General features: G+C 32.3%; 1 protein-coding gene across 2 annotated transcripts in view; it reads right to left on the minus strand.

The window, feature by feature from the left end:
- Window positions 1–3,535: 3,535 nt before the first annotated feature.
- mtgo (miles to go) overlaps window positions 3,536–25,011 on the minus strand; it is a 93,581-nt gene continuing 72,105 nt past the window's right edge. For both annotated transcript variants that reach the window (XM_067286834.1, XM_067286828.1), the window contains exons 14-25: window positions 23,788–23,926; window positions 23,631–23,696; window positions 22,351–22,463; window positions 20,262–20,367; window positions 10,766–10,938; window positions 8,587–8,772; window positions 8,264–8,338; window positions 7,862–8,121; window positions 6,840–7,040; window positions 6,554–6,720; window positions 5,416–5,543; window positions 3,536–5,335 (exon numbers count right to left, since the gene is read on the minus strand). In XM_067286834.1, coding sequence (XP_067142935.1) covers window positions 5,006–5,335; window positions 5,416–5,543; window positions 6,554–6,720; window positions 6,840–7,040; window positions 7,862–8,121; window positions 8,264–8,338; window positions 8,587–8,772; window positions 10,766–10,938; window positions 20,262–20,367; window positions 22,351–22,463; window positions 23,631–23,696; window positions 23,788–23,926 — 1,944 coding nt within the window. In that variant the 3' untranslated portion in view covers window positions 3,536–5,005. The remainder of the gene's footprint in view (window positions 5,336–5,415; window positions 5,544–6,553; window positions 6,721–6,839; window positions 7,041–7,861; window positions 8,122–8,263; window positions 8,339–8,586; window positions 8,773–10,765; window positions 10,939–20,261; window positions 20,368–22,350; window positions 22,464–23,630; window positions 23,697–23,787; window positions 23,927–25,011) is intronic.

Raw genomic sequence — 25,011 nt, forward strand, 5'->3', positions numbered from 1 at the left:
CTCAAAATCCACGAGTAAAGCTATAGAAGCTGTGAGAGAGAAGGTTGAATGAAACAAAGCAGTAAAAATAATTCGGGTCCCAAAAACTACTTTAATGAGGTCTGCATGTCTTGTGGCAGGTTTCACAGCAGGGTTAAGTAGGGGTTCAGATTTCCCCGGTAAATTGTGCATTTGATGAGTAGTGCACCGATTAGGGCTTTGAAGAATATTCTAAAGCACCGATATACTTTCAGACCAATATACTTGCGATTTTGCAAATAAACATTTTCATTCTTCAATACGTAAACAGTATTATATACAATATATGTATATTTGTTTCAGGTGAAAATAAAGATATTTTATTTTGACTAAGACTTCCTCTCTTTGCTAATCAGAAACTATACCAATATAATAAGTTCTATTTATAAACAAGATCCAAGTACACAATATAGAATCAAAAAAAGATCATCATTTAATTAAGCATACCCATTTCATAACAATTGGTTTCACCAATGTCACACGTGGGACATGGGGTGGTGGTTTTTTTTTAATAATAAATTTTAAATATATGGTGTGCTTCACATTAATAAAAGCCAGATCGCTCGAAAGGAGTTACAATGTTTGGAATTTTAAGAAAAATCCTGATGAGTACGGGATTAAAACACGCTAATTTTACAAGAAATCAATCTTTCACTTCTAGGAGAGTGTTTGCTTGAGAGGTTTCTGGAAAACGCTGAATTTGAATGTTTAAAAATCGACTGTATGGGTATACTGTGCAGCAAAGCCAAAGTACAGGTTAGTTTATTTATACTTTGGTATTAGACAATGAATTAAACCTAAGCTATAACATTGGCATATCTGTAGGTGATCTTTCCAGAAGAAAGCAAATTTAATCTAGATGGCCCAGATGGTCAAAGGTATTAGGCTACACATGTGATCCGAGGAAAGAGCTTTGTTGTCTCAAGAAGACGAGCTTTGAGGCTGGCTAGGTTATGACGAGGAGTGCTTTTATATCTAAGTGATGCTCGAAATTGCAATTTGCTCTTTAATATATATTTAAGTGTCGAATGCCATTTTGTTATCATTGCTGTGACGATTTCGTCAAACCAAATTCACATTCGAACGCAATGAACACAAGAGCTAGAAAACTAAGTAATTTCTTCATAAAAAAGTAAAGTTTTGGATTGGTCCACAACCTAAACCAAATGGACAACCTTTAGGCAATTATAGTTTGCCAAATTTATGATTTGAAAGAGCTGTCTGGGAGGTGTGAGACAGTATAGGGCCACAACCAATCAAATCTTTTAAGTATGAAAAATCGAAACTTTGATGTTATTCAAAAATGTGGTGATAATACAAATATTTTTTGCCATAATTCATTACGTGGTGAAATTGATGTGAAATGCAATGTAGCATAATAGATAAACCAGCAACAAGTTGCTCAACTTTCCCAGCGACCTTTAAAATTTTGGTGGCGCCATCTATTATCATTTTATATTTTTAACTCATAAAACGACAAAACTTAATTTTCAAGGTTGAGATGAGTTTTATAAAACATTGTAAATGCTAATAACGAATAAAATCATCATTAAGTTTGACCCCATTGGAGATACACACCACCTCCATTATCTTCCCACTCTCTTGACCTTTAACTACCAAAATTTACAGCATCAATTCCTCTAATAAACAAACTTCCCTGCAAATTTTCAAAAATTTTAAATTGGCAAATTATTGGCACATTTAGCATTCTATCAGCAAAAGCTTTTTTTAAAATTCTTTCCTCACATGGAGTGCTAAGTTGGCCTTTATTCGGGTCAAATCAGCTGACCCACGAGTGAGGTTGCCATCTTTTCACACCTCTAACCCTGAGATTACACGTTAAGTAGCTATAATCTAGTTTATCATCATCATTAAAATAATTTTCCACTTTCTTTATTAATTGCATATAAATATACACAGTTAAGGAATGATGATAAACTATGCCTGGTCAGAATGGTGTCTTCCGGCGCTGAGGCTAAAAACTGGGCTATAAAACTAAAGGTATTTGTAGCAAAAAGAGGCCCACCAATGGCCAAAGCAGTCTTTGTTCCCTGAACACAGAGTTCGGTTGTAGGTTCGCGCCTCGCTTGGACAGGCTGGCCACGTGGAGTTTTCCGGATTTTCTCCATGTCTGTAATGCCTAAATAGGGGCCAGTTTCCCTTAAAAAGACCTCCCGGAGAGCATCCCCTCTAGGCAGATCACCCAAGTGTTGTTGCGTTGCCATAACTAAACAAACGAAAAGCTATGACGACCTTTAGTTTTATATCCCAGTTTCAATATTTGGCCAAAATGTGTGTGTATGTATAAAATAATGTAAACAATTTTCCCTATACATCCCTCTCATGTATATTACATTTAATTGAATGGACATAGATAATCCTGATCACTGATTAAATTTCATGCCGTCACTGATTTTAGAATCACACTTTGTCCCGAATGAAATTACAATAGAAATCATTATTATGAATATTCACAATCAGAATGAAAGAGTATTCATTTTGTAATTGCTGTTAAAGCCGGATTTAGACCTATTGCAATCCTACGCTACAACATGCAGAGGCCCTCATCCACTAAATATGCTAATACCCAAAATTATAGCAACAAACACAAACCCTGAAACACGAGTTGTTGAAACTTATAGCACTTGTAAATTGGCAAAGTGCCTTCGATTGCACAAATGTCCTGCAATTGAGGCTTAATAGTACTTGTCAAAATTACTTCACTGTTTATAGTGCACCTCGCATCCTTGTGGCGCTCTATACGTATAGTGAAATAATTTCTGACAAATAATCGTCTACTGGACCACTAACAGCGAGGAACTGTTCCTGATATATCAGTAGCTTATCAGGCAACCTCAGATTTGTGCCATGAAGTGTTGTTCATTTCAGTGTTTATGCCATGTACAGTACCTTTATGTGTTTTGCTTTAATTTTGGATAAGAGTGTAATAGGCAATAAGTACAATACTGTCTTGAGAATGAGCTACAACTTATTTAGTTTATGTATACATAATGCTAGACTTAGGTACTGTGTATTGAAAAAAAAAAAAAAAAGGCAAAATTTCTTAACCATTCATATCTCTGAAATTTAGCATCACTTAAATATCACTGCTACATTTATTTATTTAGTTTTGTCTACTTTTATTTATGTGAAGAAACTTTTTTATGAGCAAAGTATTATAAGAAGTTTGAAAATTACTTCATCATTATGTTGTTATTCTTTATATATATTTGTTCTGTATTTAAAAAAAAGTACAGTTACACCATTGTTGACTGCCATAACTACAGTTTGTATATATATATATATATATATATATATTAGAAAGTTTGAAGTATACAATGAAAATGCTATATATTATAATAATGATGATTTAATCATCATGCATTTATCATAACCTCTATATTAAAGATTATTTAAAAAAACCTTACCTTTTTTCAATTAAATATTAATCATTGCATGCATTATATTTTTCAAGCACACAAATATGTAAAAGATTGCTTTTAAAATAAAACAACCATTTACAATTATAACAGCATTTTTATTTCATGATACAACACTTGGTATTTAAGAATTTGAGTTTCATACATATCACTTCAAGTTAAACACTTTGTGTATAATACACTCAACACCCAGGAACATTTAATCTGTCAGAAGCCTTAACAACGTCACAATGCATGCTGCTTTAATTAAATACATAAATTTTACAAAATATTTTAATTTGGAAATCACGAATAATAATGTTTTTTTTCCTTTATATTAAATGCCAGGGGAGAAAAAAAATGTAAAAAAAAAACAAAAAAAAAAGCTACTAAATATATACCAGTCACCATTTCACATAGCAAATATTATATAAAACAAATCAAAATCCTTGGAATTATGTATAAAAATAATATTTATAAGAATACACTAAGTTATTTGCTTATACATGATATATGGATAATAGCCGATTATAATCCGATACAGTTCGTGTCGACTCGTAAAAAGATGTTTGTATTAAAATAGGAAATACTGATAGTTATGCGAGAGAGTTAATTGGAATTTTTCCAGAGAAACAAATGCAAAAAGTTTTTTCTTCCGGACAATAATTTGAACCCGAGTGCTATTTAATATTCTCGGTGAAAATCCTGAATCCCTGCAGTTCGACTCGAAAGTATTATTATAGGGTCTCGATTTGTAACTTCATTTTTCTTTTTGATCAAATTTTATTTAGATTTAGTTTATATTAAATATTGTAACTTTTTATATAGATATAATAATCACAATATTTCATCACTGGAAAAGTTTTAAAATACATTATAATACAATATAAGACTCTGGATATAATTTTTTGTATTTTTTTTTTCATTTTTTGATTTTATTAGTGTTATTTTTTCAGTTACTGATAACTCCCTCAATTTTTGTGCTCAAATCAAATATAGTAAATAAAAAAATATAAAACTACCTTTTTTTTTTTAAATTGCATAAGCAATATTTACTTGGACTGCATATAGGCAGTATAAAAAAACTGGCTTTTTTTATGAATAATATATAATTCAGTTGCCTAGCATAATATTGCACTTAAATGTTGATTTGTTTGTAAACTTCCAGGGACACGCCAAAATTTAATTAAAGTGGTTTTGATTTTTCTTAAGCTAGCAGAACTAAAAGATTGCTAGAAGATGTAAAATATAAAAGAAATGTATTCATTAGATATTTTAATAAATTTAAAAATGATTGTTTAATGTGCATTAATTAGCTGTCCCGATATGACGTATCTGCATGTAAGATCAATCTGTTCGTTGCATCTTTTCAAACAACAAACGTACCCATATAAAAACATTTGCAAACGATGTCACTAATACTTTGATATTTGTCGATTCTCACATTGATATTTTGCAAACTCCGACAGGATATTTTGTTGGCTTATCCCTGGATATAGCAAAAAAGCTGTATATCCTTTTTGTAATAATATAAGAAATATAATTATCGAAAAATTATATATAAGTGATTACCTAATACTGCGTGACAAAAAGGTTTGGATTACAACTGCAACGACGATTCCGAATAACGTAAAACAACTAAGAATAATAAATGCACATTGTTGATCCGTAAAAAACAATTTTTCCTTTAGCAATCCCGTAGATTGTTCTTCTTTTTGAAAATTGGTCCTTGATGTAATATCCTGATTCAAGGTCGTAAAACTTGTACTAGAACTAAAAGCACCCGGAATATTTTCCCCACTGTCTTTACAATGTCTTATGGCTCCGACTCTGATATCATAGGTTGTGTTTGGAGAAAGATTTTCTATATAAAAAGACGTTTCAATACCTTGATATAACTATTAAAAAAATATAAAATCGTGAGTTTAGGAACTTTGGGAAGAAACAAATTATTATAAAATAAAAAATTAATATTTACAGTTTTAAACTCTGAGTCTTGATTCTCAAACAATTGAAGTTGATATGTTATTGAATCATTTCCTATTGGCTTAGCCATCTGCCATTCTGCTTTGCAAGATGTCTGAGTAATAGTTGAGATTCTTGGCGCTGGAAATATATAATAATTAAAAGAAAAAAAAAACAGAAATTTAATACTAAATGTATTGATATAATACTGTTTTCATCTAGAACATAATCTCAATTGAATATTTATCACATTTTAAATGATAATTTATAGTAGTTTTCTATTATAACAAAAAATACATATTAAATATACTAGCTATGATTACAAAGAAACTGAACTGTTCCTGCTATTCAGCACTAACATGAAGTATAGTCTTTTTGCCACTAGGGACTTTACACATTTGTATGCCAGTTTGCCATGTGATGTTAAGATTTTCAATGTGAAATACCCACTACAGGTGATTTCATAATATGTTAGTATCATGCTGTGGTTCAACAGCATGATACTAACATACATAGCAGACATGAAAATTAAGCAAAGAGAAAATGTTAAATTTTAGATTAAACTTGGGAAAATCTACAACAGAAACCTTTGAAATGCCTTGGGAAGTCAAACCTGACTGTCACAATGCTTCCACACATACAGCCTTCAAAATGCAAGTGTTTTTGGTGGAACACAGCATAACATTCCTTTTCCACCCTCCTTACTTGCTGGATTTAGCCCCTTGTGACTTTTTTTTGTTCTCCAGAATAAAATTAAAGCTAAAGGGGTGGTGTTTCAATACAGTCCAGAAAATCTAACTTCCTCTAGAACTTTTGAGACAAACTTGCAAAGAGAGTTTTTGGGGCTTGACAGAAGTGATGGAATTTCTGCATAAATGCAGGGGACTAATTTGAAGGGGATGGTGGCCAAATCTCATTTATTTTTGATGATAATTCATAATTAAATTTTTCTGTAAGTAAGTATATTTCTTCTTTGTCAGTTCCTAAATATTTTGAAGATGGAATGAATATATTCTGAAAACATTTAATAATTTATTTAAAAAAAACTTCTTTAATAGACTATTTTTAAAATAATTTCTGGTTATTATTTCATTAAGTTAAATAATTATTATTTGTTCAAATTATGTAATAAGAACTAAAAAGTTATTTACCTTTAATTGTAGGAGGAGGAGATTTTGTTGTACAAAAAGAATACACTTTTGAACGTTCTCCTGTTCCAGCAATATTTGCCGCACATATACGAAAATTATACAGCGTAGATTCTTGTAGTTTACTGACCTTGTAGACATAATTGGTACCTTGATATACTGGAATAAAACTATAAAAACAAAAAGTAATTTAAGACACATGACAATATTGATCATACATTAACTTTGTTATATTCATTATTATAAATAATGATGAATTATATATCAAATTTTTATAAACTACACCTACCTTCCTGCTTTATTTTCTAATTCTAGAATATAGTGAATTAGATCTGTATTTCGTCCTTCACCCCATTTCAGCCTTATACTATTATGATATGCAGCCACACAAGTTAATTTTGGTGGTGAAGGAGGCAAACAGAGAGTATTTGTTTTCACAGCAGAACTATATGGACCAGGACCTATACTGTTAACAGCTTGTATCCTTATCCTAAAAAAATAATGATATGAATATAAATTTACTGTATAAGATTAATTACTAGTTGCTTACATCTGCTATTAATATTTTGATTAAAAACAGAATGTTGAGTATTAAAGTATTTTCATAGAGTTGAAATTTAACAAATCAACATTCTTATCCTTGATGTTTATTACATGCAAAAGACAAAATGTATAATTTTAATTATTATTGTTAATAAAAGTAGAAGAAATAATACAATGATATTTTGTTCAATGAAAAAAGATATTTTTCTATAATCCAAAATTAAAAATCATTACTACATTGTGATTTAATAGAGTATGAAACTTGCTGACAGAGAAACATCTCAGAACTGCCCAATTTATTTCAAATATTTTCCCAAGATTACTCTTACTAGAAACGGAAAAGTGAAACAGGTCTACTTTACCTGAATTATACATGACATTATCTGCTTATTATAAAGTAATTAATGCAAATATACATATTGCAATGATTACATTGAAGAAATAAATGCAAGTCATTATATTTGAATTTGCCTGAATCAATTTTCTAGTAAATTTCAAAAATTTTAAATTTGATGATCAACTTGGTACCCACAGTTTTGCTAGGCATGTCAATTATTTCTATATAAAATCTCTGCATATGTCCTCAAAGCTGTTACACTTTACCATTTCTTAGAGTAATCTCAAAAATTAAAAAAAGCAATTGAGCATTTGAGACACTGATGAAAATTCCAATTCCAATAATCCTATAATAAATTAATGTTATAAAAATAAGTAAAGAATTTACTCAATCAAAAACTGGCTGAAAATACTGTTCTAAATTTTAATTACCTATAAGTTGTTTCAGGTGATAAATCTTCAATTAAAATTTCAGTGATATTTCCTTCCGTAGCATATAAAAGATCACCTACTTCAATATTATATAGCAAAATATCTGAACCATTACAACTTGGTTCTTGCCATTTTAAAGTCATTGTTGTGGCAGTACAAGTTGTTTCAAGGGACGAAGATAATATGGCGGATGGTGGAGATGCTGATGTCAGACAGGATATTACTTCACTGAATGCTCCAGCACCAGCAGAATTGACTGCCTGTAATTTAAAAAAAAAAAACCAACAAAATTTAAAAAATCTTAAAATACACTACAATAAAACAAATAAATGTTAGTTTTAAGAACTTTCTTAAACTAATAATTTATATGTATTGTCTAAAATATCACTTAAATAATATTACCTGTATCCTAAAAAAATACAGTTTGGCAGGAGAAAGTTCAATAACTTCATAGCAATTTTTAAGACCTACATTTATCTGAAATTCAATTTATTTAAATAATTATAATCTACTATTTTATTATTCTAAGTCAAAAATATTTTAATTATAATAAAAAAAAGAAAAAAGATATTACATGTAACTTTGAATATGGAATTAAATAGTTTTATATATATATATATATATACACACATACATATCTAGTTTGTTATATAATATATATTATATAACAAACTAGATAAAATTTAATATTTTATCTATTTCATTTAAATTATTGAATTATTTACCTTTGTAAAATTCTCTTTGTCTTGACTAAACTCTAAATTATATTCAATTAATGGAGCTCCATTATTATTTGGTTCATCCCATGATAACTTGGCAGTTGAAGACGAATGGCACTCCAATGAAATCTTTGGTGAATCTGGAGGTCCAGCTCCACTCAACACTTCTAGCATACTTGTCCATTGCCCAGGCTAAAAAATTATTATATCAAATTAATTAAACTTAGCATTATTTGGTTACAAAATTTATTTGATTATTTCATTAATAGACAAAACCAACCAGTGATTGGAATTTTTAATCAAAAATAATGAATCAGCCTGGTCAAAATTTAAACACACTCCCTTGTAGTCATGTTCTATAACAATGGTTTTTATGGCAAAAATACAAGTCTATCTTATCAATTTTTGAAATTATTTTGTAATAATATATAAAAATTGTTTATTTAGCTAATATTGAAATTTCTTCTCTGCTTTTTATTTCAATAATTACCAAAATCATCATTAAAAATGTCAATCAAGCAATAGTCAAAAATCAAAAATTAAATATAAAATACTATATATTTTAATTCAAATTAAATATTTTTACTGGCTTAATTTCTATATAACAGGTAACAATTGTCTTATTTTGACTATGTTCCAAAGTTATCAGTGAAGTTTGAAAAGATTTTCCCCTCGGGTATGAAAGTTCATTCCAATTATTGATAAGCTTTTATATCAATGTTTAATTCTTTCTTGTCAGATATTACTTTCATACGAAATTAACAAAATTGACAATAGTTCTCTTTATTAATCTTTTACCTGATAATAAGTGATATATTATATTTTATCTGATTTTTATATATTTATTTTTGCATGTTATACATTTCTTTAATGTATGAATATTAAAGATCAAAGTTAGCTAATCAATCAAAAATATTGTCATTTCTATACAATCCTTTGATTCTAATAATAATAAGACAACATAAGGTAAATATACATATAAATCCATTAATCAAAAAATATGAATGTAGTAATTTTGGATTTTAAAAAATAATAATACGATATTAATATTTAAAACAGTTGTGAAAAACTGAGTTGATATTCCATAGGATAATTTAATTGAAAATTAATTTTTTTAAATTTCTTATTGACTCATACACTTAACACCTTATTCTTGCCGAGAAAATTTATTCAAAACAAACGTTTTCAGCCTGATTCACGGGCCATCTTCAGGTTTAGAATACATTTGAACTAAAATTCTATCATTGGAACACAAAATTCAAATTCAAAATTAATAAGATACATTTAAACAAAAATTAAATAGACAACATAAATACCAATAAACTAAAACATAAAATATATAAACATGCAAGAAACGAATATATAAGTATTAATAAATGCAATACTAAGACATTCAATAAAACAGTTATAACTATTGGTTAGAGCCCTTATTAAAGTTCCTAACCATGAACTTCCACGCAGAGGGTAGACTTTCTGCGTCCCTCGCATTTAGACAGCCTTCTTGTAATCTACTCCTATAAATCTGTAACTTTTCTGCCGTCAATGCCAAAGATGGAGAAGATAAAGTGTTTATGATGGTCGCCTCATTCCATTTAACTATAGCTCCTGGCGCTTGTGCCATTTGGGACAAAATTAGTAGATTACAAGAAGGCTGTCTAAATGCGAGGGACGCAGAAAGTCTACCCTCTGCGTGGAAGTTCATGGTTAGGAACTTTAATAAGGGCTCTAACCAATAGTTATAACTGTTTTATTGAATGTCTTAGTATTGCATTTATTAATACTTATATATTCGTTTCTTGCATGTTTATATATTTTATGTTTTAGTTTATTGGTATTTATGTTGTCTATTTAATTTTTGTTTAAATGTATCTTATTAATTTTGAATTTGAATTTTGTGTTCCAATGATAGAATTTTAGTTCAAATGTATTCTAAACCTGAAGATGGCCCGTGAATCAGGCTGAAAACGTTTGTTTTGAATAAATTTTCTCGGCAAGAATAAGGTGTTAAGTGTATGAATATATATATTTTGCTGAGTGCTTTGTGATATTTTCTTATTGACTACATTATATATGTATAAAATTTCACCATTTCTCATTGTATTTTATCTGCTAATATAAATATAAAACTATATACATATGTTTATTGTATGTAAACATTATGTTTAAAATAAAGTAAAAAACTTACTCCTGTTTTATTGAAGGCTCGTACTTTAAACATATATATAGTATTTGGCAATAGACCAGCTATGGTACACATAGAGTCAAATCCAACATAAACTTGTTTGCTGGAACCATCTGAAGTTAACATCTGAACTTCATATTGAGTGACAGGAGAGCCTCCATTAAAATTTGGTGGTGCTAAAAATAACAAATTTTGAATAAATATTAAATCTAATAAGAATAAAAAATATTAAAGTTTGTTAAAAATTTTTAATTGAAAATATTCAAATAAAAATTACTGCATAATAAATGCTCTATAAAATATAATTGTATACTCATAAATAAGTAAGTAAACATACATATATATAATTACTAAAGCTAGGATATCCAGGCAGTAAAAATCATAAAATTGTTATAAAAATCATGTACAAGTTATTACTTACATAAAATTTATGATTTTTAGTGCCTAGATATCTTAACTTTACTAATTACGTATAAAATCAAACTCAACATATAACGATAAACAAAGGATATTGCCAAATTTTAATTGGCTATATGACTAATTAATTATAAAGATATTACATAATTTGGAGTAAAGGTATACAGTTAAGCTGTCATCTTGTATTAAACTTGATAATTAGAAATTAATTAAGAATATTCTGGAAAAAAACCAATCTGAAACATGACTTGAACCCACGACTTTCACTTACTGTGCAGATGCATTGCCAATTACACTAATCAGACCTCTATCTGATCTTTGTTGCAGACCAATTAATTTAAAAAATACAACCATACAAGTCACTTGCTGCATGGCAAGTAACCTTTATTGCTATATCTTATAAAGAGAGAGAGGCGTCGAGTCGCGATCCTGTGTGTGTGTGGTGTATTCGGCTCCGTTTTTCATTGATGTTTTCTACGGTTCTGCTTGTCGGATCTTTGAAATTTAACCACTGCTGGATAGATCTTTTTACCAGCTCTCAGTGAGTGTTTTACTTTTTAATTTTGGTTAACGCTTTTTTGTTTTGTGGGCGTTTTTGTTTTTGGCTTTTGTTGGCCCGCATCGGGCTCGTTATTTAGTTTCCGCTCGGTTCAGTGATGGTTTTAGGGGGCCCGCGTGCTCTTCTACGCGCCACCCAATTTTGGTTGCCGTGGTATCTTTTTTTGCCGAGTTATTCGGTTTTTTCTTTGTCACCGTTAGACAAAGATCCTCGTGGTCGCCACTCGGTCATCTTGGCCACTCAGCGTGTTTCAGCCGCTGCGGCGTTTCTTCTGTGCCGGGCTTCGTCTATCTTTACCAGGCATTTTCGAAACGGCTTTGGTGTTACTCTCACCCGCTGTCAGTCGTGTAATTGTCTTTTTTAATTTCCTTTATTTTTCCTTGTGCTAGTCGTTTTTCGCCGTTCAGCGTGTTACAGCCGCTTCGGCGTTTCTTCAGTGTCGGGCTACGGCACGTTAGTAGGTTTGGTTCGTGTCATCTGTGGTGCTTGTCTTGCGCATTCTCGGCCCACGCTGTCGTGTTTTGCTTTATTTTCTTTTTTTCTCGTCACCGGACGTCATTCGCCGTTTGGCTTATCTTGTAGCCGTTTGGCGCAGCTAATCTTGTTGGCGGGGCCCAGCTTATCGGTGTAGCTATTCAAGTCGGCGGGGCTCAGCTAATCGGCGTTTCCTCTGTTTTATTGTTTTTTCGGGGTTTATTCTGATTCGCATCTTCAATGGAGGACCCGAAGGTTATCCTCGAGTCGCTGGGGGACTGTTCTTCTCAACCACCCACCAGTACATCGGCAGATAGTGAAAATGAAGAAGACACACCCTGTACCTGGGATTCTGATGAAGATATTCTCAAGGAAGCTAATGTTAGTCTAGGGAGGATCATGGAGCTTGTCCCAGAGTCCACCAACTCCACTGTGCGAAAACACGAAAGGGCTGAAGTCAGGAAACGAGCTGCGCAAATGTTCGCAGCTATTCATCAGATGTATGGAATGCTCAAAGAACTGAGATCCAAAACTTCTCAAATTTTAACACCAGCTACTGTCTCCAAAACCTACGCAGATATCGTCAGCTCAGGAGCTAAGCAAAGTAACACCACTAAAACAATTACTAGATCTCTATCTTCTAAGATACAGCAGGAAGGCAGTGGGGGGACACACGCTGTTTTGGTGTACCCCAAAGCAGAAGACCAAGATACAAACGAAAACCCGGATAAATTAATCAACACTCTGAAAGAAGCCATCCAACCACACGAGTTGGGGATTAGCATCAAACGAGTTTACAAAGTTAAAAACCAAGGGATCTGTATAAGGGTTCAAAATAATAAAGATGGAGAAACACTTAGGGAAGCTATAGAAGGCATCCCTTCAATTAAAGAAAAAGTTAAATGCCATGTTACAGAGGGCCGTAGACCCCGAATCATTCTCTTAAACGTCCCAAATTCGGTTGAAGAGCAATATCTAATACAGACTCTATATAAACAAAACAACATATGGATGGGCCACACCTTAGAAAGTTTCAATCAACAATGCCTCATTAGTACGGTGTTCAATAAGGGACATACAAAAGAAAACTGCAGACACATGGTGTTATCGGTTACTCCAGCAATACGTAGCCTTATCATAAATAACCGTCACCTCTCATTGTCTTGGGCCACGGTGCGAGCCGATGACTTTATCCCGGTCACCAGATGCTACCGCTGCTGCGGCTTTAATCACCTAGCAAAGGACTGCCAAGAACTAACTCGATGTAGCCACTGTGCCAAGTCGCACAAATTCAACGAGTGCACAAAGAGACACAGCACCCCTTGCTGCACTAACTGCAACAATTACAACAAAGAAGTAACTGCAAACAAAAGGGTTCCAGCAAATCATAACGCTTTTAGTCAGGATTGCACTATTCTACAAAAAATAAAAACGCAACGAATTCAACAAACTGATTATGGGGTGTAATCAAACCAACATTAAAACTCAGCCTTCTATCAACACCCTGACTCATACCGGTAGCCCAAGCATGCATTCAACTGCTATGTGCAACTTCCGTCTCACACTCCTCACCATCAACACTCAGAGGTCCAAGGCCGCTTCTTCGTTCGTTAAAAAAATGGTGGACGATCATAAAGCCGACATCGTTCTCATACAGGAACCCTACCTTGTCAACAACTCAATTGTCCGGTTTGGGAAATGGAGAGTTCACCCCCCTCAGAACTTCTGTAGCACTATCAAAGCGGGAATACTCATTTGCAGCAAAAACATCATAGCCAACTTCTGCCCAGACCTCAGCACCGATCACATCACTACCGTTCTGCTTACTCACGGCAATAACCGCCTTTATCTCTCATCAGTCTACTGTTCACCAAACGATGACATACACCATCTGATTGATGAAATGCAGTACATACACCCCAAAATTAGTGCTTTCCCCTGGGTTACTTCTGGGGATTTCAATGCAAAATCCCCAGTCTGGCACAGCCCAGAAGAAGACCCCCGCGGTTTTTCTATTTGCGAGTATATGTCAAGGAACCAAATTGTTTCCTGCAATACCAGCCCACTCCCGACCTTCTTCTGCACTCGTGGGAAAAGTTGGGTCGATCTGTGCCTAGCTAATGACAAGGCCCACAAGCTCGTCACCTATTGTAGCACTCTGGAAGAAAATAGCTTGAGTGACCATAGGTACATTAAGACTTACATTAAAACCAGCAACCCTATAAATATCAATAACAACATCACAATCAGGAAGACTAACTGGACCACTTTTCAAGATCTCTTCAAGCAGTTCTGGGCAACCCCAATTCAGGGGATCCTCTCGGACATTACCAACGTTGAGGAGCTAGCCGACCATATTAACCACTTCTATATTGAACTCTTACCACTACTCTACCACCATAAAAGAGATAAATCATAGTAATGCACCATGGTGGAACAACACGCTTAATAGACGAAGACGCAATGTCAGGCACCTTTATAGGCTTTTTAAAAGAGAAAACAACCCAACGCTCAAAGAGATCAAAAAGACAAACTACCTTGAAGAGTTTCGCATCTATAAAACCGAAATTAACACAGCGAGGACGCAGGCATGGAAAAAGTACTGCAGCGAGATTGGCAATAAGAGCGCATGGAGTGATCCCTATCACACGGTGCTTAAGCCAAGAAAAGCTACAAGTATCCCTGTTAATATCAAAAGGGAGGATGGTACATTTACATCAGAGCTTTCAGAAGCCTATAAACACCTTCTCGACACACATTTTCCTTTGGATGATTCCAGCAAAGACAACTACACTCAAACTAGCATCAGGAATAGTGTCTTAACTCATCCAAACTCTAACAACGATGTCCCTTTCACTTTTGCCGAAGTCCGTGCAGCAATTTTCACCATGCGCAACAAGAAGGCCCCAGGTGTTGATGGGATTACACCCCTCATGGCTAAAAAGGCATACGAAGCAGTTCCTATCGCCTTTGTTTACACTTACAACAAATGCCTTGAAAACCAACAATTCCCCACCTCCTGGAAAAACGCCGCAATCAAGTTCATCCCTAAAGTCGGCAAAGCAACACCGGATAAGGCGACCGACTTTAGGCCGATTAGTCTTTTACCAGTCTTGGGCAAAGCCCTAGACGGGCTCATAATCAACCGTATTAACCACTACCTCTACTGCAATAACCTCCTCCATAATAACCAGTTCGGCTTCGTCCCAAAAAAGTCCACCTACCACGCCCTACATCATGCCATGCAATTCATCGCTAAGGCCTGGGACATCAATCACCATGTGCTCATGGTTTCTATTGATTACAGTAATGCTTTTAATTCACTCTGGTGGCCATCACTTCTAAGCTCTCTCAAGCGGCACAAATGCCCTAGCAACCTTTATAACATCCTGAAAGACTATCTCAACAACAGGTCTGTAGGAAGTTATGACCTAGACCCACCGATTATACAAAATATGACGCGCGGCTGCCCGCAGGGCTCTAGGTCGGGCCCAGGGCTATGGAACATTATGTATGACGAGCTTCTTCGAATCAATCCAAGCAACATCAGCGTGCCCTGGGTCCTTCAGGGCTATGCGGATGACACCCTTCTGATGCTCTCGGGCAGAAATAGTGAAAAGCTTCAGGAGGAAGCTAACAAACTTTTAAACGTCATTCACACTTGGAGCGACAACAACAAGCTTACAATCAATACAGACAAGTCAATCTGTATGCTAATGTCACGGGGGCGCCAGCTACAGAAACCCCCCTCCTTAAAGATAAACGGCATAAAAATCAAGCACACGAACGAACTAAAGTATCTCGGCTTAATTCTAGATCAAGGCCTCAAATGGAATTATCACATTGACCATGTCTGCAGTAAAGCGGCCAAATTAGCGAACCTTTTGTGCTATCTAGCTGGTAAAAACTGGGGGCTTAATGTTAACAACCTAATCCACATTTACAAGCAGGCCATAGAGCCTATTATCCTGTATGGCACGCCGATCTGGGGAACAGCTGCTTCCCGGGCTCATATCAAACGCGCCCTTGACAAAGTCCAACGAATCTGCTTACTTCGCATATCCGGCGCTTATAGGACATCACCAACGGCATCGCTGCAAGTTATTACTGGTCTCCCTCCGCTCTTCCTCAGGGCCCAAGCCATCATGGCTTTGTGGAGGTTAACCCACCTCAACATGACCACTCAAAAAAAGAAAGATTTCATCAACTACCTCCGCATTGGCCTCTTGCCAAACCTTGATATGGACTCGCTCTTTAACCTAAATTGTAAAACCCGAACTAAAACTTTTTATCCATCACCTCTTCACCCGGCCAAGCAGCCCATCATCTACATCAACAACGACCTCGGCACGTCCTTCTCCACTCAAATCGTCTATACTGACGGTTCTAGGTCCAAGGACGGTGTGGGAGCCGGCCTGGCCCACTACTCTACCCACAACAATACATTTATCCACCGTGAAAGCTTCCACCTTGCCGGCCACTGCACTATAATGCAAGCCGAGCTTTATGCAATCTACAGAGCCCTTCAGTACGTCAACACCTCCCGCAACCTCAGGAACAGCCGCATTGTCATCTGCTCTGATAGTCGTGCTGCTCTCCTTAGCCTCAACACCAACAAAAGTGGCGGCAATCTCCAGAGGCTCATCATCCAAGAATTGATCAAATGCAACAACAGGGTCATTTTCCTATGGACCCGATCCCACGCCGGCGTCATAGGAAATGAAGAAGCAGACCGCCTTGCAAAAGAGGGGGCCTCCAACTCATCTATACTCGCCTACGATGACATTCCTTTAATAGCAACAAAACACCTAATTCAAGACACGGCCTTTGGCATCTGGCAACGCCTGTGGGATGAAGGTAATACAGGCAGAACCACCTACAGCTTTTTTCCGAACATCCATAACAGACTAAAACTAAACTACGTCACAGTTAACTTTATCACCAGCCAGCTGTTCACCAATCATGGCAACTTTCAAGGATATCTACACCGGTTCGGCCACAGTGACACCCCCCACTGCCAGTGCGACAACACGTCTGTTCAAGACAACGAACATCTAATATTCAAGTGCAGCAAGTTCGACCATCTGAGGTATAACCTATTCAGGACGGTCATACAGGAAGGCCATAACTGGCCATGTGAACTCAGTGAACTAGTGCACAATAAGAACACTTATAAGGAACTCATGGCTTTTATCGAAGCCACAAAAGCTCTGGACTTACGTTTAAACTCCTAGCACTTCTCGCGTTTATTACTGTTTACACTTTATTTCTGTTAGTACTCATCTACTGTTACGAGTTCTCTAATGTCACGTGTCCTTATATTTACTGTAAATTTTGCATGTATTTTATTTTATGTTACTGGTATTAATCTTATTTTTTTTTTTTTTTTTGTATTATTCGACCCGCGATTTAATTTTTTCGCAGACTCACATTCTGCGTCTTTATGTATACTTTTTTATTATATTATTCATTAATATTGTCATAATTTTCTCAACTCGGCAAATGTTAGCCGCAGTTTCTCTACGCATGGAAAATGTCCATGTTTTGTAAATATGTATATAATTGCTTTTTAAATAAACACTCGGTGCGGCTCATGACCTCCCCTTCCTCTTATCACTTCTTTTCAAACTCTTCACCCCCTTTCGGCCTCTGCCAAAGCAACTTTCTCTTAAACTAACTCCTTCTCATTTCTTTTCATCCCCTTCGAGGATATACCTATGAGTAATGCCTCCTATCACCTTTATAATAATCTATAATCTATATCTTATAAAGTAATTGCAGAAGTTGCAAGTTCAAATCCCTCCCCAGACTGATCTTTTACTTCAAAAATATTCTAAAATTAATCTGACAACTGCTACTTAACACTGGTTATTATTAGATAAAAACGCCTAAGAACCAGTGAGAAAATTAAACACGAATTGCAAACATTTTCACCTGTGTTAAACGAGCATTGTCAGGCAAGCAAACTGTTGTGAAAAACACCGGGGATTGCTGACATGTGTGAAGGGGTGGAGGTGTGTGACTTAAGAAGAGGGGAGAAAGATTTACAGTTTACACTAGCTGCACTGTTCAAAGAAATAGCACAAGGAAACAATGTAGCTTTCCGCAGAAGTCTGGCTATCTCCTCTCTACTCCGTAACGCCAAAGACCATCCCAACAAGGAACATCTCCCAGGCATCTGCCACATTCCCATCATTAACCATCGATACAACCACCACCTACAATACATAGGTGCTACAGCTCGCCCATTACATATCCATCTCAAAGAGCATCAAGCATTTGTCAAAAAAGGATTAAACAATACGACTTTGGCCACATATGCCTCATTCCCGGCATTCAAGTAAACTTCCAAGAGACACACCTCCTACACTACAAATATAAACCATATATGCTAAAACATTGAAATTTACATATACAAAGCCATCCGCCAGAACACAGCTATAAATTTTTGAGACATTGACTCCTTTCCCTCTGCGTGGAAGACGTTCTATGAACTATAAAACCCCCTCCCCTCTTCTTACGTCACACACCCCCACCCCTTCACATGTGTTTGGCAACCCCCGGTATTTTTCACAACAGTTTGCTTGCCTGGCGATGCTTATTTAACATGGGCGAAAACTTTAACAATTCGTATTTAATTTTTTCACTGGTATCTTAGGTATTTGTAGTGTTTATTTTTATTCTAACATTAATTAATTTAATAATTAAATGCATGCCTTTCGTCCAAATTATGAAATATCTTCATAATTAATTAGTCATATTATGACCCAATCAAAATCCAGAAGTATCATTTGTTTATTGCAATTATTTCATTCTTATTCCTGTTACAGATTAAGATTTGGTAATGAAAGAATTACAACAATTATATGTAAGAATGTGTACTGCTATCTTATTCATGGAGAAAGATCTTTTCCATAGTTTAAAAAATGACAGGATTTAAATTATCTTTACAAATAACATTTTATTTAAAAGTACACACACATCTTTATCCAGCAAAATTTATTCCAATAAACAAACATTTTCAGCTAAAATTATAATCATCCTCAAGTTATATTTGAGTAATTCATAGAGTATTTTTTCAGTAGTATACAAAATAATATTTTTACTATTTTAAACTGAAATATTTTTAAATAGAATATTAAATAGTAATAATAACTCTATGATAATTTTGTAACTCTTCTGGCAATTCATTTACTATTATTACATACTGAATATTTTTAGTGTTTACAAAAATAGCTAACATAAGAAATTTACAAATGATTGATTACCATTCTGTTAAAGGCTTCTAAAAGTTAAATATATTATTTAAAATATGTTTTAATTCTTAGAAATTTATAATCTTCATAAATACCATCTATTTTTATTTTATTATTTTATTGACTATTTACATTTTGTTTACAATGATCATCAGTAAAACTGGACAATTAAAACATCAATAATTTAAAACAGATTTATACTATATACTAATTTAAATCAATACAAAGTCCTTCAAAGAAACTGTAATTCTCCATTATAATAAAGAACTTTAATTCCCCAAGATTTTTTCCTACATTGTGAATTAATTTTTAATATCCTTTCAATCCTTTTGAAGGCTCATCCTCACGTTTGACTTACAATTTACATGAATAAATTCTAATACCATATTTCTCTGAAAATAAGACATCCCCTGAAAATAAGACCTAGCGCATCTTTGAGAGCAAAAATTAATATAAGACACTGTCTTATTTTCGGGGAAACAGGGTAACTAAAATTATTTATATAAATTGTAAAACTTTATTTTTGGTAAAAAACTTTAATTCTTAAAATATTAATTACATATATTTAAAAATGTGCTACAAATACTTTTTATTTTCTGTTTTTTTTTTTACTCATTTTTTACAATATATCAAAGAATAATTATTTAAATTTTGTTAATGTTGAGGTTTATATTGATTTGTCTATATATGGAATTCATATATATCAGCGATTGACAATTTTATAAACTATTAGAATATTCAAACTTCAATTATTTTACAGCTAATTTTACATAATAACCTTTTTGCTACTTACCCCATTCTAATTGACAATAATGGGTTTTCGCTTTACCATGTAGTTTAAGATTTTGACACTTGTCTGGATAAGTTATGGCTGTTGTAATATTCTTTGGGTCAGAATACTAAAAATAATGTAAAAATAAAAATCTTTCATAAAAATCAAATATAAAGTTTTCAAAATTAATATACTTACTAAAATAAATTATAATCAAAAAATAAATTTTCTAAGTTTTTTTTTGTATGTGGTAGAGTGAAAAATAATACATCATATTTTAAAGGTTTGGTTATGTCAATAGTATGTAAGTATTTATAGAAGACTTCAAAATAAGCATGTTCTGCAGCTACACATTTTTGCTAATATTCATACTCATTAATATTAAAACAATCTTGTAACCCATTCTGCAATACTTCAATTGTTGTAGCATTTTTCACCTCTTCTATTAATTTGAATCATTGACCCTTCAGTAGAGCCTTTATTTTAGTGAAGACATTAAAGTCTGCAAGAATGAAGTCTGGCATTCAAGGAGGCTGTGGAAATACAGGTATCTGTTGTTTTGCCAGATTTTCACTAGAAGAGTTTAATGCACTAGGGCATTGTCACGATGGAAAATATAGCTTTTTGCTTGCTACAGATGAGCACGGAGTACTCTTACTGCATCATGGAGATAACCAAGAATGTCAATGTAGGACTCCCTTGTTAATGAGTCTACCAATGCAAACAAACTCATAAAACACCAGGCACATCAAAAAACTACAGGCATTGTTTTCCTCTTGGATCTGTCAAGATGAAATTTTTTCTGCTTTGGTTAAGAGTCAATTTGTTAATGAATGTTAATGATGCTCATTTTCTCCATAGATCATACAAGAAACACTGGGTTTTTCAATGCCAGTAATCAATAATTTAAAATACCTAGGTTTATCAATAAGTTCCTTGCTGAGTGCCTGTTCTTCACATCACTCATTTGTTAACTTCCTCAAAATAATGTGAGAACAGACTCTAATGTATTTTTAAGTCATCATGAAGAATAGCGTGTACAGAACCATGCAAAATTACCAAAATATCAATAAGATAATCTACTGATTGTCTTTGGTCTTTCTTGATCTCTTTGTGAACTGAGAAAATCATTTTTATTTCTTGTGGTTTGTGAAATTGGTATACCTGAAATTTTCTTTTGCTTTAACAGTCTTCTTGAGCACATTTAGGCCAGTTGCTTACACAGCATGTCATTATGCAAGAGTAAATATTTCGGTAAAGTTTTTACGAAATTTAATACAGAATTGCATATTAATTCGTTGCTTATGCTGTGTCATTTCAAAATTCTGATGGCATTCACCTACATACTCCAATATTTTGAGACAGTTTGTTCTAATCCATCCAAAAACAGGCATCTAATAAATGTTCAAAAAGGTATAAAAATGTTCAAAAGTATGCATGCTCACAATTATAGCAATTGTGAAGCAATACCAAAACTTCAGTTTATTTTTAATTCTAAAATTTTTAATTAAAAAATTGAAGAGACATTGAAAAATATTTAATTTCAGAAATAATTTTGTTTAATGTAGCTAAATTTAAGACATTATGCTCTTAAAGAAAGCAACATTGAAAATATTTCTCTGTCATTGATAGTGGTTAAATAATATTCAAAATATTAATGACATTTAAAAGACAATTGTTACAGTTAATTTTCTTATATTAGAAACATAATCTTAGCTTTAAAAAAATAATAATATATTTAATTAATTTTAAACATTTAACAACATTTACAACAGCTTTATTTTTAGCCGAGAAATATCCCAAATCATAATCTAAATATTCTCTCTGTACTGCTTACTATATATAGTGACAAAAAAAAAAAAAACAAATATTAGATTCTTCATTTCTTATCTCTAATTGTATATATTAATAAAAGTTTACTCATATTTATATAATGCATTTGTAAAAATAGACTTCTAGTTAAAAATTGCAATCTCCTTGCAATATCTAATTGTTTAAAACTGATTTTTCTTGATAATTTCTAATAATCAGTTTTAACTAAAATGTTAACTTTTTTCATATCAAATTATTCTCCATTTGTAATTTAAATAGAATAAAATTACAAACATACTTCACTTTGTCCTCTAGCATTTTGGCAGGCAACTCTTAAAGAGTATGTGGTACCAGGTTGAAGATTCTCAAGAACATATTCTGTCTGCAGCCCATTAAATCTTTTTTCAAAACCTAAATATAATAGTTTATTCAATTTTAATATACACAAATTTCTTTAATAATATAATTTATTATAATCTTAATCATTAATTTAAATTGTAATTGTATATGTTATAAGATGATGATAATTCAAATGTAATATGTATTGTCTAAAATACATATGCATTACTTTTTCATCAGCTATTAAGATTTACTATTGATGTCAACCAAACATTTCTTGAAATTTGTTAATTTTTCAGAAATAATCTTAAGAATTAAAGAATCTATAGTATTTTCTTTAAAAATTTTATAATTATTTTAAATTAAGTAAATAAATTATAACATAGTTATTATAGTGATAACAATAATATAGTCTAGTATGAAGTAATTTGAATTGATTTATAGAAATAGTAAGTATTCAATATAGTTAATTTTATAACCTTTAAACATTTTACATTTCATGAATAATTTTACATTTCATAATATTTTACATTTCATTTCATAATATTTTACATTTCATTTCATGAATACATTTTATTGGATATTAAATTATTTTTTTATAAATTCTTACTATTTCAAATATTACAATATTCTTTTCTTTGAAACTAAAATTTAATATATATTATGTTAAGATACCAAAAATATTGGAAAATTATAATTTATGAATGCTCTTTTTTTATTTTTAGTTTTAAAAGAATTTTAAAAATGTTACACCAACTACAACTAACACAAATTATAATAAAATTTTAAATAAATTTTTTTAGTTCAAGCTAAGAAAAATCTTTCCTGACTATAGTATCCATTTCACCTGATGTAAATTAATAACCTATTAATACCACACTGTAATACATCTTCTCCATAAATGTTTTCATTTTAACATATGTAATAATAGACAAAAATATTAAATACTTCAAAAAGAAAAGAATATATTTTGCACATATAATGCTCATTTTTGTTCATTTATTTGTTTTAATTATGATAATATTTGTGGGCTTTAGAAATGGATTATCTATTATAAGTGGATTATAGTGAAAAGTTCATAAGGCAGATTTGATCAGTGGGTACCAAATGAACAAAACTGCTTTAGGATGTAAAAAGCATATTAAAACAAAACAACAAAAAAAATAATTTTACTTTTATCTATAAGTTACTACATATAAAATATCAGTTACAAAGATTTATGTCATAAAAATCAAATACCTTTTCCAGTGTCTACTTCTAGCACATATGCAGTAATGGGTGAACCACCATCATCCACAGGCGAATCTGTTAAATGCATAATTGTAAAAACAAACTTAGTAAAATGTGTGTTAAATGTTTACAATAAATTTAAATATTCTGCAAATAAATCACTCACCCCAAACTACATGAAAAGAACTATGGCCAATATGACCTTTTGTTTGAAGATGTGTAGGTCTACATGGTCTGTCTGGTAAAGTACAATATGTAACAGTTTTGCTCCATGGACTACTACCATCTTCATTAGTAGCACATAGCTATAACAAATTTTAAAATATTCATAATATAAAATTCTATAATCTACATTAGTTTAGGACATAAATTATAAAATTGATACAAATTAAAACACACAATAAAAATTAACATTCCAGACAAAGTGTCACTTTTTGTGAAAAAAAATATGAAACAAATTTAGTTTTTATATAAAATATTGATGACATTTAAAATAATAATTGATAAAAGTTTATCATCTAGAAACCATAGATATGGGAGTTCCAGATTTATGAAAAGTGTCTTACTACTAGCCAGTAATTCTTGTCATTTAAAAAAAAATTGTCTTGCCATCTTACAAGTGGAGTTACAATCTTTCATATCCTCAGTAGGCTACAAGTAACATCTACCTAGCCACTCTATTGAATATAAATGTTAATACTTAACCATATCATTTTTATTACTATTTTGCTACAGCAAAGCAGCTTTTACATGTATTCATGCTAAATATTTTAACTGTACACAACTTCTTTTAAACTCTCCTTTTCCTGATAAATAATCGTTCATTTTAACTATACTTTTTTTAACCACAATGCAGTAAAAAATTTTGAAGCTGAATACCAAAAGCATGAGATGGCTTGAATACACTAAATATTTTTTCCTAAGTATTCTGTGCTGAAATGAGATTGTATCTTATATACCATAAAATACAGCAATTAATTATGGTATTTTACTAGCACAAAACCTCACTGAAACATGCAAGAAGATAAACATATTTGAAGACACCAAAAATTGTACTGTGGGATCATTGCAATCTTCACAATTGATTTTATTTTCATCATTAATAATAAATCAAGCAAATACAAATTAAGTTATTTAACTTTATTACAATAGTGGTATTAATCTAAGTTGTAGTTAATGATATAAAAACATACCAGCTAATGCTATATAATATATATTTATTGCAGTATCATTAGCATGATACTGCAATAAAATATCACATTTATTATTAATTTAACATTTTATTGCTGTATCATGCAACTAGCAAATGCAATCAATTATTTGAACATTAAAATATCTTTTTGAATATACAATAGAATCCTAATGAGTTGAACTTCCTTAACTCTTAATT

Source organism: Centruroides vittatus, unplaced genomic scaffold (genome assembly GCF_030686945.1).
Source record: "Centruroides vittatus isolate TY-2023 unplaced genomic scaffold, ASM3068694v2 contig_1276, whole genome shotgun sequence".
NCBI classification, from domain to species: domain Eukaryota; kingdom Metazoa; phylum Arthropoda; class Arachnida; order Scorpiones; family Buthidae; genus Centruroides; species Centruroides vittatus.